The following is a 17868-nucleotide window of genomic DNA, read 5'->3' on the forward strand; positions in this document are numbered from 1 at the left end:
CCTTGGAATTCAAGTTTGCATGATAATTAGACAAACATAGATCCAAGGTTATTAGGGTTGCATGTACACTTAGGAAGTGTTAGAATGCTCAAAACCCATCAGTAACATCTCAGTTTTCCTTTGTTGAATCCCACTATCTTATCGGAATTACACTCCAATTGTTCTTTCCTATTTTCTTGGAGAACTGCTTTGCCCTGACGACCGCCATGGCCATCTGCCATGTAATGTCCATCTCTTGCACATCCTTAGGATGAATCTGGTCTTGGTCAGCAAATGAGAGTTGTGGAGAGTGTTCTCCGACCACAAAATTGTTGTAGTAGTTTACCAAACCAGTGGCGAGGGCCATATTTTCTTCCTTTTCTTTTAAAGATGAAACTTGAGGACCGATTTCATGAGATTGAACTGGTGCAGCTGTGGATGAACCAATACTAGAACCAACTTGTTGAGCTGAATTTTGAGGTTGAGGAACTTGAATGTGTTGCATTTGAGGTGTAATGTATGAGATGGGCTGAAGAGTCACATAGGGTTGAACTTGAGGAACATGAACTTGAGGAGCTTGAGGAGTAGAAAAGCTTGAGAAAGTAGTGTTGTTGGTGGTTTAGATCCCAAGATTTGCTGTGGAGTATGAATTGACATGGTTAATCTCCCTTTGCTTATCATTGAGATCATAAGCCTTGATGATCACCATCGTTTCAGCCAACTCAAACAGTTCAAATCTTTGGTCTTCTTAATCACTGAGACATTCATATCCCAGGATTTTGGCAGAGAGTTCAAGAACTTTTTGTTGATTTCCGATCTTGTTACCATCACACCAGTAGAGCTCATTTCTGTGGTGAGTGTGATAAACCTTTGCAATTGATTCTCAAGTATTTCTCCCAAGACATAGTTAAACATATTGAACTTTTGTCGCAGCATGTGTTGGCGACTCTGTTTCATGTGTTCGTTGCCTTCATAGACTTCTATCAGTGCTTCCCATGAGGCCTTTGCTGATGTATACTCACGGAAACCTTGAGCGATTTCCGGAGATAATGCAATGGTTAGTGTAGGAAGAGCCTTTTCCTGCTCCTCGACTCTCTCGAAATCATCATCGGTGTAGTTCTCAACTTGCTTATCAATTATGGTTCCATCTTCCAATGTAGTTGTAATGCGGATTGGTCCTCTAAGAATACTTTGCCATATCTTGAAATCCTTCATTTTGATGTACTTCTCGATCCGATATTTCCATTCTAGAAATCCTTCTGCAGATAACAGCTGTGGAATTCGAGAAGTGGTTCCCATAATTGCATCCAATTCATGGTGAGCTGACATGCTTTGAGATTCCATGTTTTAGAAATCAACAAAAACTTCGTTAATTAGGATGAGTGCAACCACACACTTCAGCCGCACACGTCAACAACACACACTACAACCGCACACACCAACAGTACACCCTAACCGCACACCCAGCTGCACACTCAACTGCACACACTAGCTGCACACTCAACCGCACACCTTCAAAGACTCAACCGCACACCTTCAAAGACTCAACCGCGCACTCAAAAATACTAGATTTTTTGAATATTTTCTGATTTCAAACTAGTAAAAATAATGATTAGTAGCAGTTTCTCAATCAAAAAGTATGAATGCACTTCAAAAACCACAATTATCTTCAACCGCACACTTTATGATTCTTCAAATTGACACTGAATTGGATCTGATACCAACTGTAAGTCCCAATCTATAGATCCAAATCAGTAATCAATGAATTGCAAGCAATCAAATAGAATGTAGAAGGAGTAGAATGAGAATAAAATCAAGCATGCACACATCTATAACGAATAAATGTCAGGTACACCATGAAAAACACGCATATATACGTCACTTTTACTAACACACTGACACAGCCTATTTATACCACATGAAGCAGCACACCAGTGTGCAGCCGCACACACGTGTACGGCCGCGCACAGCGTGTGCAGCCGCACACACGTGTGTGGCCGCACACACCCACTAACATGCTATGACCACCAAAACACACTCTAACATCCTACCACGACCTATACATGACAATTCCTAGCCCAAAACACAAAAATATAGCCTATCATTCTTGAAGTCTGTAACTTTACCGATGTATTCCTAGAAGACCTCCCAGGAATACCACTCGTGCGACAAGTTGAGTTCTAAATCGACTTAATTCCTGGAGCCACCCCCATGGCCAAGTCACCATATCGATTGGCTCCGGCCGAAATGCAGGAACTATCCAGTCAACTAAACGAACTTTTGGGCAAAGGATTCATAACACCAAGCTTCTCACCTTGGGATCACCAGTTCTGTTTGTTAAGAAGACAGATAGATCTTTTCGTATGTGCATTGATTATTGGGAATTAAACAAACTCACCATCAAGTACCGATATCCCCTACCCTGAATCAATGGCTTATTCGACCTACTTCAGGGAGGATGATACTTCTCAAAAATTGATCTGAGGTCGGGTTACCACTAACTGCGAGTCGAGGAGGAAGATGTTTCCAAAATGGCGTTTCAGACTCGCTACGGTCAGCACGAGTTTGTGGTAATGCCCTTCGGATTGACAAATGCAACCGCAATGTTCCTGGACCTAATGAACCATGTGTGCAGAACTTACTTAGATAAATTCTTGATAGTGTTCATCGATGACATATTGGTCTATTCACGAAGTAAGGAAGAGCATAGTTAAAACCTACGACAAATCCTGAAGACGTTGAGGACAGAAAAACTAAATGCAAAATTTTCCAAATGCGAATTTTGGATCCGAGAGGTGGAATTCTTGGGACATGTAGTCAGTAAAGAGGGGATACATGTGGACCCCTCAAAAATCAAGGAAATTGAGAACTGGAAAACACCAAGAACATCGACGGAGATTCGTTAGTTCTTAGGCCTAGCTGGCTACTACAGGAGATTCATACAGAACTTCTCCAAGATCGCTAAGCCCCTTACTACCTTGACTCAGAAAGGAGTAACCTTCATCTGGGAAGATAAGCAAGAGGTTGCCTAACACACACTAAAGCAAGCCCTATGCAGCGCCCCGATCTTATCTCTCCCAAAAGGGACGGAAGACTTTGTTGTATACTGCGACGCGTTAAAACAGGGTCTTGGGTGTGTGCTTATGCAATGAGGAAAGGTCATCGCCTATGCCTAGAGACAAATTAAGACTCATGAAGTTAACTACACCATGCATGATCTCGAATTAGGAGCAGTGGTGTTTCCTTTGAAAATCTGGAGACACTATCTTTATGGTATGGAGTGCACAATTTTCATAGACAATAAGAGTCTCCAGTACATCTTCGACCAAAAGGAGCTCAATATGATACAATGAATATGAGTATAACTACTAAATGACTACGAATGCGAGATTCATTATCACCCAGAGAAGGCCAATGTAGTAGCATTCACCCTCAGTCGAAAAGAATACTCGGGACGCCGAGTAAAATCATTAACCATGACTATCCATTCACACCTGTCCACGCAGATCAAAGAGGCTCAACTGGAAGCCTTGAAACTTGAAAATCTCACAGGTGAATCCTTGTGAGGAATGGATAAAAATCTTGAAGTCAAGGGTGACGGAGCCCGTTATCTCATGAATCGAATCTGAACACCAAAGTTTGGTGGGTTCAGAGACGTTTTTATGAATGAGGCTCACAAAACTGAATACTCCGTTCATCCCAGTTTAGACAAGATGTACATGGACCTCAAGAAACTTTATTGGTGGCCGAACATGAAGGCAGAAACCACCCTATGTGGGCAAGTGCCTGACTTGCGCCAAAGTCAAGGTAGAATACCAAAAGCCCTCGGGTTTTCTAGAACAACCAAAAATACCCGATTGGAAGTGGGAGCGGATAACCATGTACTTCATAACCAAGCTACCCAAGACAATGGTTGGACTCGACACCATTTGGGTGATAGTCGACAAGTTGACCAAATCCGCACACTTCCTACCAATAAAGAGACCGATACGATGGAAAAACTAACGAGGACGTACATCAAAGAGATTGTGCGACTGCATGGCGTGCCAATATCGATTATCTCGGATAAAGATAGCAGGTTTACCTCATGATTTTGGCAAAGGCTACAAAAATCCTTGGGAACCCAGCATGACATGAGTACAACCTACCACCCATAAACCGACAGGCAGAGCGAAAGAACTATTTAAACATTGGAGGATATGTTGAGAGCTTGTGTGATCGACCTTTGTAAAGATTGGGATACTTACTTACCCGTCATCGAGTTCAGATACAACAATAGTTATCACACTAGCATCAAAGTCGCGCCATCTGAATCCATCTATAAGTGCAAATGCAGATCACCCCTGTGCTAGGCTGAGGTGGGTGACACACAGCTAGCAAAAGGGCAAGTACCGAACAGCACCATCACCGGTCCGGAAATTATACGTGAGAAAATGGAGAACATCGTTCAGATTTGGGAAAAACTAAAAGCTTCTCGAGATTGACAAAAGAACTATGCAGATATGCGACGCAAACCCTTGGAGTTCCAGGTTGGAGACCACGTGCTATTAAAGGTCTCACCCTGGAAGGGGATGATACGTTTTGGAAAATGTGGGAAACTGAATCCAAGATATATCAGACCATTTGAGATCCTTGCAAGGATTGGTCCGGTAGCTTATAAACTTCGACTACCACAAGAACTCAACAACGTACACCCCACCTTCCACATGTCCAATTTGAAGAGGTGTCTGTCCGAAGAAACTCTTATAATCCCACTCGATGAAATCAAGGTAAATGAGAGTCTCAACTTCATCGAAGGGCCAGTGGAAATTATGGACAGGGAAATCAAGAGAACGAAGCAAAGTCGTATACCTATAGTGAAATTCCGGTGGAATGCCAAGAGAGGACCGAAATTTACTTGGGAACGCGAGGACCAGATGAAGAAAAAATACCCACATCTTTTCCCCAACCCTTTAATTCCCACTCAAAATGCTAATTTCGGGACGAAATTCTGTCTAACGGGGCGATGATGTGACAACTGACAAATTCAGAGAGCAAAGTCTAAAGTGTATTATGTTTTAGTGAAGCTACATTGTAACCTTGTTGCATTAAATCATTTATAGCCTAAAGGCATCATATGTATAAGTAAATATATATACTTTGAAAATCATGTTGTAATGAACCTTTGAATGTCAACACAATCAACATGAGACCTCATAAGACCACACAAGACAACACTGGTCAACACATGTCAAATAGATAAGTCTAGAAGCATGAATTTATACATTGCTTAAGGGTTTTCGGTTTTGGGAATCTAAAACCAAGGGTTTTCAGTTTTGGGAATCTACAACCATGGGATTTCGGTTGTGTTGGTCCGAAATCTCATGCCATGGCCGAAATCACAAGCCTAGAACCCAAATTAAGCCTAAAACCGAAATCATGCTTGAAGCAACATCCCTAAGAACCGAAATCACATGTGATTTCGGTTGTGAGGGTGGTGAATTGGGTAGTACTTCAAAAATTTCCTAGATATTTATATGATTCATGCCACTTGATTGGTGGATTATTTTCCGAATGAGATAATTACACAAACCAACGCACATGTCACATCAACCTCACCCCTTTCCATTTAAATAGGCCAAAATCACCTTTATAATTTACCTTTTCCATCTCAAACTTTTCCACATTTCTCTCAAAGACAAGTTCTACATTCATACAGCTTCCTAGAAACTCTTTCAAACATTCCTAGGAAGCTAATACTTCAAGTTAATTCCTTAGGAATTGTAGTAAGTATTTTCTTGTTAATCTGGCATTCTACACTATTAAAGCTAATTTCAACTTATTTACACACATTATCATGTGTTAACACTCTTAGGATTCAATCATTTTCAAGCGTTCTAACTTAAAGATCATCACCATCACTTTGATTATTCAACCGCAAACACACATAAGGTGAGTTCATACCCCTATATTTTCAAGACTTTTCCATGTTTTGGGAGGGGGATACAAGTAACCACAAGAAAATTTACGTTAAAAAACAAGTGTTTAAATTCATTTTCTTACCGTTTGCGAAAAAGTGCTAAAGACAACAAATGGCTTTACTACCAAACTCATGAACTTTTACCACCTTTGTAATCCGTTGAGCAAAGGGTATAGTTATATAAAAATACATATATGATTATTTCACACCATTTTATTTTCCTAGAAAGAAGGATAATTACATATACAAACATTTTCATTACAAAAAATACGTAAAATCGTTGAATAAATTTGTGAGACATTGTCTTCATCGTATCTACCGAGGTCTACACGAAAAGTCCTGTTTTATAACCCAAGTCTCCTGTTGGAGAGTGTGATACTGGTGTTTAGATCTATACAGCACTGATGATCCCACACCGTAAATATTAGCTACAGTTAGACCGGAAACTTATGGGTGACAAATGTCATAAACATTTCGACACATGAAGAACGTCATGGCAGGCAACTTCATCTTCAGCACGGTTATGAAAACTCACTTTGGGAAACGACTATACGTTTAGTTTACATGAAAACACATTTCTTCAAATGGTTTTACACACGAATAAAACTACATATTACTATTTTAAGTATGGTAAACACTGGTACATTTCAATCTTGGAACATTTAAGAGTATAACTCATTTTTATGGAAAATATCAGATTTTCTGGAAACAAACACGATTACTTTACAGATAAAGGTTTGCAATTATTCATACAAACTCTTATCAACTCACCAACTTAATTGTTGAAACTTTTTCAAACAACTTGTATTCTCAGGGAATCACTAAAACAGGTAACTACCAGCTTTTGAGGATGGGACGTTATGGCGTCACACAATCGTTTTATCTTTATAATGTAATTGATTTTTGAAACATGTAACACTTACAAATGATGTTACTTTATCAATTATATTTATGATGGTTGTGTTTTCTTTGATCATCTATATTCAGTTGTTATGATACTGTACATGAATGTCATCCACCCCCGGATGTTTCGACCATGCTGGTTTGGAATGTGACATTGTCTACCAAAACTCTAGTTAAATTTACCTCCGGAGCATAATCAACCTGGACAATGAAACTTCTATTTTCTTCAGAAAGCTTCAAAAACTCTTAAATTCTTGTCTCAAGAGAGCAGGGCAGAGCTCGTTCAACTTTGGCACTGTCCAAGGACACAAGAAATAAGTCATCATTGAAAGAAAACAAACAATAAAAAGACTCAAGATATAAAATCCCTACCTTCTATCGGTCAATCTTTAGATGGTGAAAATCTTGGCCAAGGGAAGAAAACTTAACAAAGAAGTATCGCTTCTTCCAATCATGGTCAGTGGGAGAACTTTTTAAAACAAAATAGCTTTTTGAATTTTAGATCTTAAGAACAACACGATAATAACCAAAAGTACGAATATTGTAAACACTTTCAATCTCGGGCAACCCAAGATTTGTTCCTTCAGACTCATTCAGATGATGAATCTTGAAAAGCATATGTCGTATAATCAGTATGACTTGAGCATAAGCAAATCCAATAGTTTGAAAGAAATTTGAGGTCAATGGAGGAACCAGAAAAGATAATCCAATAGTGAAGGGTAATTCATAAAAGCATGTCTATGTAGGCGAAATATAGTCTGATTTCAGTATTGATTCAGGAACCCTAAAAATAATGCATGTAGGAAACTTACCTGAAGAATGACGTAGCTCAATGTCCGCATTAGAAAACTTACTAGTTTCACTTTCATCTCGATGCAAAATTCTTAACTCGATGAAGTCTTTGATCACATGAACATTCGACCTAGCTCAAGACCGAGTGAGCCTTTTCCCATGAAGAAACTAAGAATGATTAAAAGAGAAAATGCCTATAATCATAGTTTAATGGGGAGAAGCAACTCAAATTTATATAAGGCTCTGTTTAAAAAATCGTAGCACCTCAGAAATTCAAATCTCCTAAAGAATCAGATGGATAGGATCAGTCCTAGAGATATGAGCCACGTCACGTCATAATTTGTTAATAAAATTTCACGCCTAAAAATCTCCAATCACCCAAGATCTTGGATTGACGATTTCTAGGGCAATTGTTATAGGTAGAATTTTCAACTTACTATTCTTATATCTTGTACTTGAAGTAATATCTCGGGCAAGCCCAATATCCTAGATTTACTCAGTATCTTAGACTGCCATCGTTTCTCTTGTGAAATCTTATGTAGGGACTTAATACTTAACATAAAACAATTAGTCCAAGTCAACAGCATGTGGTCAATACTTAAAGAACACTAAATACCTTCAAGAAAAATGGGTCAAGCACAGATAAAGGAGAATCCCAATATTCTTGGAATATTAGTTATTATCGTTATGTATAAAAGACTAGCTGATCATATGCACACAAACACGTTCACTTCTTCTTCCTCTCTGATTCTTTTGGCACTTGAGCACAAACACGTTCTCTCTATGATTAGCTAGCACTTATAACATTTATTTATGATTTAGTATAGTTTATAAGGCAGGTGATTTTATCACCTCCCGAGGTTTTATGTTAGAGATCCAAAAGGATTAAGGGTTTTCCTCACACGTTACTATGTTCTTGCTTTGATTTTAGTCATTCATTATCGTTTGATTTATTACAATATTCATTATAAACTTATTAGTTTGTTTTCCATTTTTGTATCAAATCAATCAAGATATTTTGTGGTATTTTGATACCTTTACGACTATATCGCTGCTTTCTTACTTAAAATTATTTATAAATCATTTTTGGCACTATTTTTATCCTAAACATCTCAAATACATTTCCTTTTAATTAAAATATTTCAATTTTGTTACAATTTTTTCAGAGCGTTTTAATTTTCTAAACAAGATCTTGGGCACGACCAAGATCTTCGATATATTTCAAGAATCTTAAGCTCTCTACCCTTTAGCACTTTCAAATTAACATCACACCACACTTGGTTATTAGGGTACAAAGTTATTTGTGTAAATTTTTTACCAAATATATATATATATATATATATATATATATATATATATATATATATATATATAGGGGCATGATCCTTGAATCATATTCAGGACCCTCAAATATTTCTGAAGCCTCAAGATCCTTAGACTTGCTCTAGGATCTTGATTATCATCACTAGTATTTCCTAACACTTATAACGACTATATTTTTATTTAGTTTTCTCACATGTGTAGTACTAGTCAAACACAAGATCCATTATCAACGAAGAATCATCTCAACTAAGCAAAAGACCCGAAATATTAACTCCAACAACATACATATGTTGATTCCGGAGGATCCTGGAACTATTAGACTTCTTGTTACTTACACTAGACTATAAATAACACATGTATCTAGAACACATCACATAAGATTAGCCCTATCACTACTCTTGTACACGTATTACTTTCACCATCTTTGTAACCTCAGATTAAATAAATAAGACACATCAAGGTAGGTGATTATTTTCACCTCCTAAGGTTTTATGCTGGAGATCCTACAAAAGATCAGGGACTTTCCTTGTAACTCATTTGTCTCACTTTGATTACCATTTGATACTTACATTACACTGACACCACAACCTCTCATACAATTTGGTCAAATTACAGTTGATTAATTTTTGACCAAAACAATTTGGTGCCCACCGTGGGGCCGTGGTGTTCATAATCATTTGAGAATCATGTCTACCCAATCGACCTTATCCACTTCCTCCATTCCTCCTATTTACTCTAAAAACCTTCCTCCACCCTAGGAGGAACTCCCAAGAAAGCCTCTGAGGCAACAAAGAAAAACACCTCTCCAGCCGCTACCCCAAGGATTTCAAGATCCTCCTATGATGATTTCCAATAATGAAATCTTCCCTATGATGAAGAGAATGGAACGTCAAGTAACTCAACAATAGGAGGATAACAACACAATACTCAAGGAAGTGGAAAGAATGAGGGTAGAGATCCACAAGCCTCAAGAAGAAGCACCCTCGATCTTGCAGCCTAAGATCCAAAACTTTGACAACACAGGATCCTTAGCGAATCGCCTTGAGATAGGATCCTCAATACTGGCCTGTATTCCTACTTGGGGCGCAACTCCAAGAGAGCAAGCCCATATGACCTAGGATCCCAAAGAAACCTTCATTACTCCCAATAACAAGGATCCTCGTAACTTCGTCAATAATAGTATCTTTACTAATAATTTTATGGATATTGGTGCAGGAATGAGCCTTTCATGGCTAAAGAACTTCAACAGCTACAATACATGATCTCAAGTGTACCTGGAGTAGTTCAACCTATACCAGAAGTCTCCCTAACAAGCCATAGGATCCCAAGATCCGCTCATGCAATTGCTGACACTAAGGTCCCAAAGCGCTTCCAAACTCCCAGCATGAAGCCTTATAACGAGGGCACGGATCCTAAGAACATGTGGCACAATACAGGGAAAAATGGAGATCATCCCCATTCCAAAACATTTGAAGGAATCTTGCATGTGCAAGGGTATTGGTTCCACCCTCACATGATCAACCTAGAAATGGCTACTAAGGTGCTGTTTGTTTTTTTGAAGCAAAAATTCAAAAATGCGGCCACTTTTGCAACCCTCTGCAGTAGAAGAGATGGACCAAATGGCTGCAGACTCTAATAAGAAGCGTGTTTGTTTTTTTAACATCTGTAGAATGCTATAGATATTAAAAAATTAAAATAAACTGATTTAATATACCGAAAATAGTTTTTAAATACCAAAAATTTAATAATTCTAGTTTTAAAACATTGAAATAAAATTCATACAACCAAACTTTAATAATTCTTATTCCAGATTTTCATCAATTTCTCAGCAATTTTATCCCGTAACTGGGTCATATATTCACGGTCCGCTGCAGTACCATGTGTTAGAATCTGATCTTCATCATCATCAATGACTACATTATTATTATGAACCGAGACATTTGGTTCATCATATCTTGTAAAATACTCATCACGTAGTCCCTCTCTACTTATAAAATTATGAAGCGTGAAACATGCAAGGGTAATGTGTGTGTGTGTATATATATATATATATATATATATATATATATATATATATATATATATCTTTTTTAAGTCCTCCCACTCCTTATTTGTTAAGTTAAATGTATTTGTTTGAAGATTGTAATGGTTGCCAATTTTGTTTTTCAAGTAGAACCATCATGTGTATTTGGCTTTAAGGTTGTCATAGGCGTTTTTCAATTGTCTTTGAGTCAAATCCACACCATACTTTTCCTTAATTGCTGTTCCTAACTTGTTCTATGAATGTTTGTGCTAACTCAAACCTTTTCTACCCATAGTTTGCACTTCTTCAATACAAGTGTGCAATAAAAATTTTATCTGCTTATTGGTCCATGTTTGTTTATCTCCCATTGCTAATAACAAAAAAAAAAACATATGGGATTCATACTTTAGCAAACAAAACCTTATAATACCAACTTTCAGCATAATAACTTGTATTGATTAAACTAATGAATTTTAGCAAAGATTATTCATATTTCAGCAACAATTATGACACTTCAACAACATTTTATGCCATTTCAACAACATTCCATGACATTTCAGCAACCATTCATGACAATTCAGCAACCTTGTATGACATTTCAGCAACAATTCATGACAATTCAACAACATTTTATGACATTTCAGCATCCATTAATGACATTTCAACAGAATATGTGACATTTAAGCATAAATTTTAGACATTGCAGCAAGAAATTATCATTAATTTAGACAAAAAAACATCATCAAAGATTTGATAACATTAACATCAAGAATGAGCAAGAACAAAGATATCAACAATGATTCAACAACAAAAATCGAAAAAATTAAGATGAAGCATGAAAGATGAAGTCGCTCCACTAAGAAAATTGAAAAACTCAATATAAATCTATGCATAATTGTTGCCTTCCGCAACAAAAAACGAAAAAAAAACTTACCAAACTCAAGAGACCGCCGAGGATGGAAGGAGAATCCGATAGGTGGGAGCTGTGTCGGGAGGAGGGAGTGCCGGTGGGAGGTGTGTCGGTGGGAAGTTCGACGACAGGGTTGTAAGGAGGATGCTTCTTGCGATCGATGTCCAGATGGTGGAAGAAAAGTATATGCAACAATTTTTTTTGATGGGGGTGTAGCTGATTTTTTTAGGTTTAGGTTTGAAGAGGGATATCAAGTGTTGTCCCAAACAGTACTCACACAGAGATTTTTAACTTTGAAGTCTGCAAAAAAACTATCTGCTGCGGAATAAGAAGTGTTATGCGCGCAACACAAAGTGGTTTGAAGAGTTTTTTACAAAAGCAAACACCGCCTAAATTTTCCTCCTTACTATATTACTTAGTTTGCATATTTAGTAGTAGAACATTCAAGGAGATCACTAGTGATCTCTATCGGGTGGTTCAGGATCCTAAGGAATCCCTCATGGATTTCGTGAACAGGTTTGGTAATGAAGCTCTGAGTATCCCTAACATTGACACGGGAAATGCTTGGAAGCCTTCAAAATGAGCCTAAATAAAGACTCTCCTTTTTACAAAGACCTCGTAATGACTCCATGCAAAAGAATGGATGAAGTAAGGAGAAGAGTACTAAGGTTCACAAGGCTCGAAGAAAACAAGGAGATCCAGAAGAGTAGCAACCCTTGAAGCTCATATGATAATCCCAATAGGAAGGTTGAATCCTTGGCCCAAAGATCCCATAAATCTAAAACTTATTGCAGACTTGATCATCATAGGGTTAATGCCCTTGAGGATGAAGGAGAGGAAGGAGAATTCCCTAAGATCACTAACTACTATTTTTCGGTGGATGTTTCAGGTTTGATATTTGCCATGCAGGGTCTTGGTGACATAGCGAATTGGCCAAGAAAAGGGGAAAAGTCCACCACCTGGAATGATAAGTCCAATGGTGTGCATACGAAAAGAAAAGGGGAAAATTCCACCACATCATTAAAGATTGCATAACCCTACGAAAGGAGATTAGTTGCCTACTTAGAAAGGCATATCTCAAAGAGATCCTTATAAGAAGAAAAGAAAGATCCAAAAAAAGGGCCCCCTATCCTCGTAAGACCCTAGAAAGACCGGGATCCCCTCCTGCGGATGCTAAGGTAATCAATGTAATCTCTGGAGGATCTGGCATTTGTGGCACCTCTTACTTTGCAATGAAAATACATGCTAAAGTGTCGAAGACGGAGAAAGAGGAACGGCTACAGAAGAACATATCGATCACAAAAGAGAAGGAGATTACCTTCGATGAAACATATAGAATAGACATCCATGATCCTCATCATGATGGATTGGTGATCACTCTTTACATCGCCAATCATTTTGTCAGAAGGATCACTGTTGAAGGAGGATCCTTAGTCAACATCATACTTTTGGATGCTTTGAAGAGGATGAACATCCTTGAAGCCGAAATAATAAAAAGATCTTCAATGTGGATTGGATTTGATGGCAAAACAAATAATACAGTCAGCGAAATAAAGCTACCTATTTACATAGATGGGGTAAAATCTTTGCAACTCTTTTGTGTAATCGATAAATTATCCTCCTATAATGTTATACTAAGTAGAACATGGATCCACGGTATGAAGGCTGTCCCCACAACATACCATCAATGTGTCAAATGACCCACTCCATGAGGGACAATAAAGATCACAGGTGACCAACAAGAATCCAAGGAATGCTACAAGACTTCGATGAAATCCTCAACAATACCACAAAAGGATAGCAATTAAAGTAGGGGGTACGAGGTGTGTTAGAGACAGGAGAGCAGTATTTGAAAGAAGTTGCCCTAAACCTCGAGGATCCTGTAGCCAAAATCCTCATAGGATCCTCACTGCCAGAACAAATCGACGAAGAATTAATAATGTTCCTGAAGGATAAAAGCAAAACATTTGCCTAGAAGATTGAGGATATGATAGGTATACACAAGAATATTATATCTCATAAACTTAACATTGATCCTTCTTTCAGACCAATACACCAAAAGAGAAGAAAGTTTGCACCCAAAAGAAACCATATCGTCCAAGAAGAAGTAAAAAATCTCCTCAAAATAGGGATGATGATCAAGGAAGTCAAGTTCCCAAAATGGCTAGCCATTGTAATCGTAGTATAAAAGAAAAAAGGAAGATGGAGGGTATGTGTGGATTACATCGATCAAAATAAGGCTTTCCTAAATGATCCTTTTCCCCTGCCACACATAGATTCTATGATAGATACTATGGTTGGCCATGAACTGCTAACGTTTATGGATGCATGAGCAGGGTTCCATCAAATCCATATGGAAGCACCTGACGATACCGTATTTATTACCGCAACATGTATATATTGCTATATCGCTATGCCTTTTGGTCTTAAAAATGCAGGTGAAACATACCAAAGGTTAGTTAACCGGATGTTCAAAGACAAACTGGGGGACACCATGAAGGTCTACATCAATGACATGGTGGTAAAATCAAAGAAAGTTGAAAATCACCTCAAAGATCTTGAAGATGCCTTCAACATACTAGACGGATATAACATGAAGCTGAACCCTACCAAGTGTCATTTTGGAATCAGGTCAAGCAAGTTCCTTGGATACATGGTCACTAAAAGAGGAATAGAAGCTAGCCCGAAGCAAATAAAAGTCATCATCATCGATTTAAGATCCCCATGCTCGAGAAAAGATATTCAGATACTAATAGGAAGAGTAGCAGCAATTAACAGGTTCATCTCAAGATCCTCAGAAAGGCCTTTCTATGATATCTTGAAGAAGAACAAAAGGTTTGAGTGGACTAAAGAGCACGAATATGCTTTTCAAGAACTTAAAAATTATCTAAGTTCTCCACCCTTGCTAGTGAAACCACTAAATAGGGAACCACTCCTCCTATACCTTTCAGTATCCACTAACGTTTTAAGTGCAGTTTTAGCCAAGCATCTCAATGGGGACCAAAATCCCATATATTATGTAAGTAAAAGTCTCCTAGTTCCCGAGACCAGGTATTGCTTGTTGGATTAATGTCTAAGTCCATAACTATAATTGGTATGTACTTGACCCGATTTGGCATGGTCTATTATGGTTGCATGGTATCAGAATGATTTGGATTGACATTTGTGAGAAAAGGATATTTATGATTTATTAATATATTATAAGTTCTAATATATTAATATGAAATCATATTATTTAATTAGTTTTGATCAAGAATTAATTTGGAATTAATTTTGTGATCAAAAGACACTAATTAAATATATGGGGATTGATTGTGTAAATCATTCATTCTTATATATGTGGGCTTATGATCCATAGTTCTTCATGTTGGGCAAAACCCATAGAGTAACCCATGGATACTCCATGGAGGTTTTAACCCATGGAGCATGAAGAATATGGAAAGTCATGAGTTACAAGGTGTAACCCTAATAGCCACAATATATAAAGACCCCATAGCTCATGAAATCGGCTCTAAGGATTGATATAAGAGGGCTAGCCGATTTTGAGCATAAGAAATTTTCTCTCAAGTTATTCCAAGTTGTTGTTGGTGTTGTGTGAACCATTTGAGGTGTCACACTTGGGGAACTAGGCTCTTAAGCTCCATGGAATCAAACTACAACAAAGAGGTATGTTATCCTAACTAGTATCTTGTATTGTTTATGTGAAATTGTATGCTAGTTATAGGTTAAGGCCTTGGAAACCATTTGCATGTATGATTAGTGAAAACATAGATCCAAGGTATATAGGGTTGTATGTGCACCATAGGATGTTGTAGTATACTAAAACCCATCAGTGGTATCAGAGCCAAGGCTTGTTTTCAATTATACTTGATGCAAATTGCTGAAAAAAATCGATTTTCTGGCTGTCTGGATAGTGGACTTGCCGAGTCCACTGATAGACTCGTCGAGTAGCATGAATTTTGCCTTGGACTCATTGAGTCCATGTACAAATCTGACCAACTCGCCGAGTTAGTTCATGTACTTGACGAGTTGGTGCTCCTGCGTGCAGTTTTTCGACTTTTAAGGCTAGAATTGGACTAGAAACATTACCCTAAGCTGTTTTTGAACTTATAAACCTATTTTTGATGTGGTAATGATCATTCTAATCCAATTCTAAAGATAATTGTCAATTGATTCATGTTTTGTATTAGTTTAACTGTTAGGCTAATTACATGAAAATTGTTTGATTTGAATTGTCTTGTTCATATGAGTTTAATCTAGACCATTGTTTTTCTTGAAATGCTTGTTAGTTGAATTGATAATCTTGGTGTTTTTTAATGGATTCCATAACTTGTCCTCAAGTTATGGAAAACCAAAAGTTTTTTTGTGTTAAATATTCATTAAAGCTATAGGTTACACAACTTGAAGAGTCATTTTCTCATAAATAGTTTTATGTACTCCATAACTTGTCCTCAAGTTATGGATGTTCAAGAGCCTCTTCATTAAAGTCTTTAAAACCTATGCTAAACTCATATGTTATGAAATTGAAAAGTTTTTTGAATTGTTCAAAACATGCCCTCGAGTTTTGGAATTTGTAAAGTTTCCCTCCATGAATACTTTAATTCCAAGTTAAACCCTTAAAATTTTAAAAGTTAAAATTCAACCCATATACTATTATAATATTAATAGTTAATAGTTATATATATGTATAAGAACAAAGTCAGTCTTACCGTTAGTAGACCTCATTCACGAAACCAGTCTATAAGGGGGGTATAAGGTTACTGCCTATAAAATGGCAGTTTAATGGGTGTCCACTCTCACCCACCGCTTCCTTGACTGGTGGAGGGTCGTTAGCCGAACGGGTAGGACATGACTCTAATTCTATCTTCATTAAAAGTATAATGATAAATACTAATTAACTAAACACTTACAAATTCCCAACCTTAGTTACTTAGTAAAATGTGAATTTGGTGCTAACCCATGAAATTACACTTTGTACCTTACCAAGTCGTTGATGGAGCGTATGTGGGTAACCGACACACTAACATGGACTAGTAAGAGTGGCAAAGGGTGACTTAATGTTTATCATAGATCGGTGGAGTGCGTGTGGATAACCGGCATATCGATTAGGTGATAAATATTAAGGGTACCAGGTCAATTTGCATGGTTATTCCCACCTTGTTTGTGATCCTCGGCATCCCAGTCACAAACTTGAGAGGGCACAACCGAGATTTAAACATGCGATTGAAAAGTTCAATGAATCTCAAAGGATCTAGGAGTTTTAATCCAATTAAAACCCAATACCCTATTAGTTTTTTCGTGGTGGAAATTGGTAAATCGTCATTTACCTACCTTCAAATATTTTATAGCTTGGATTATGGAATTCCTCTTCCAAGTTCTAAAATATTGTGTTGGGTCCTCGCCTTAATATTTCATATTGGGTGTTATATTAAAGACTCAAATCAACTAACTTGAATTTCTTGCATTATAGATGTCTGGTTCAGACAACTATGGTCTTCCCAAATCCCTTGAAACAAACTTTCCTAATGAAGATGATGTCCCGCGATTGGATCATGGAAATCTGTCACACCCCCTAACCAGACGGCAAAAACGTCTGAGGGCTTGCATGACTTAAATTGAAATATCATCACAATGTATATACATGAAACATAACATAAACATCACCATGCATCAATATATTACAACTGACATTGTTCACATCAAGTACATTGTCTAAATATTAAATTTCCACAACAAATTGTTTGAGAGTTTTTCAAAACATAACATCCTAATACACTTGGTATTGTTCTTCAGTTTATCTGTTACCTGAGAATACAACTTATTTTGAAAACGTCAACATATGGAATGTTGGTGAGTTCATAAGTAGGTATGATATGAAAATGTTTTGTGTAGTTTATAAAAACCCAGAAAATCCGATATTTTTTGAAACGACAATTGTTTATATAAAAAGTGTGAAGATCCATAGGTTTATGCATGAAT

General features: G+C 37.4%; 1 protein-coding gene across 1 annotated transcript; it reads right to left on the bottom strand.

Moving 5' to 3' along the window:
* Positions 1 to 681: 681 nt before the first annotated feature.
* LOC145095860 (uncharacterized) lies at positions 682 to 1323 on the bottom strand. Its single transcript, XM_079033677.1, has one exon. It carries the CDS (start codon positions 1321 to 1323, stop codon positions 682 to 684), a length of 642 nt encoding a protein of 213 aa, XP_078889803.1.
* Positions 1324 to 17868: the final 16545 nt, after the last annotated feature.

The sequence above is a fragment of the Lactuca serriola genome, chromosome 3 (assembly GCF_051521515.1).
Source record: "Lactuca serriola cultivar US96UC23 chromosome 3, Lser_US96UC23_V15, whole genome shotgun sequence".
NCBI classification, from domain to species: Eukaryota; Viridiplantae; Streptophyta; class Magnoliopsida; order Asterales; family Asteraceae; genus Lactuca; species Lactuca serriola.

What these genes read in the sequence shown, in the direction of transcription:
- LOC145095860 (XM_079033677.1), bottom strand. Translation starts at nt 1,323, where the DNA reads ATGGAATCTCAAAGCATGTCAGCTCACCATGAATTGGATGCAATTATG.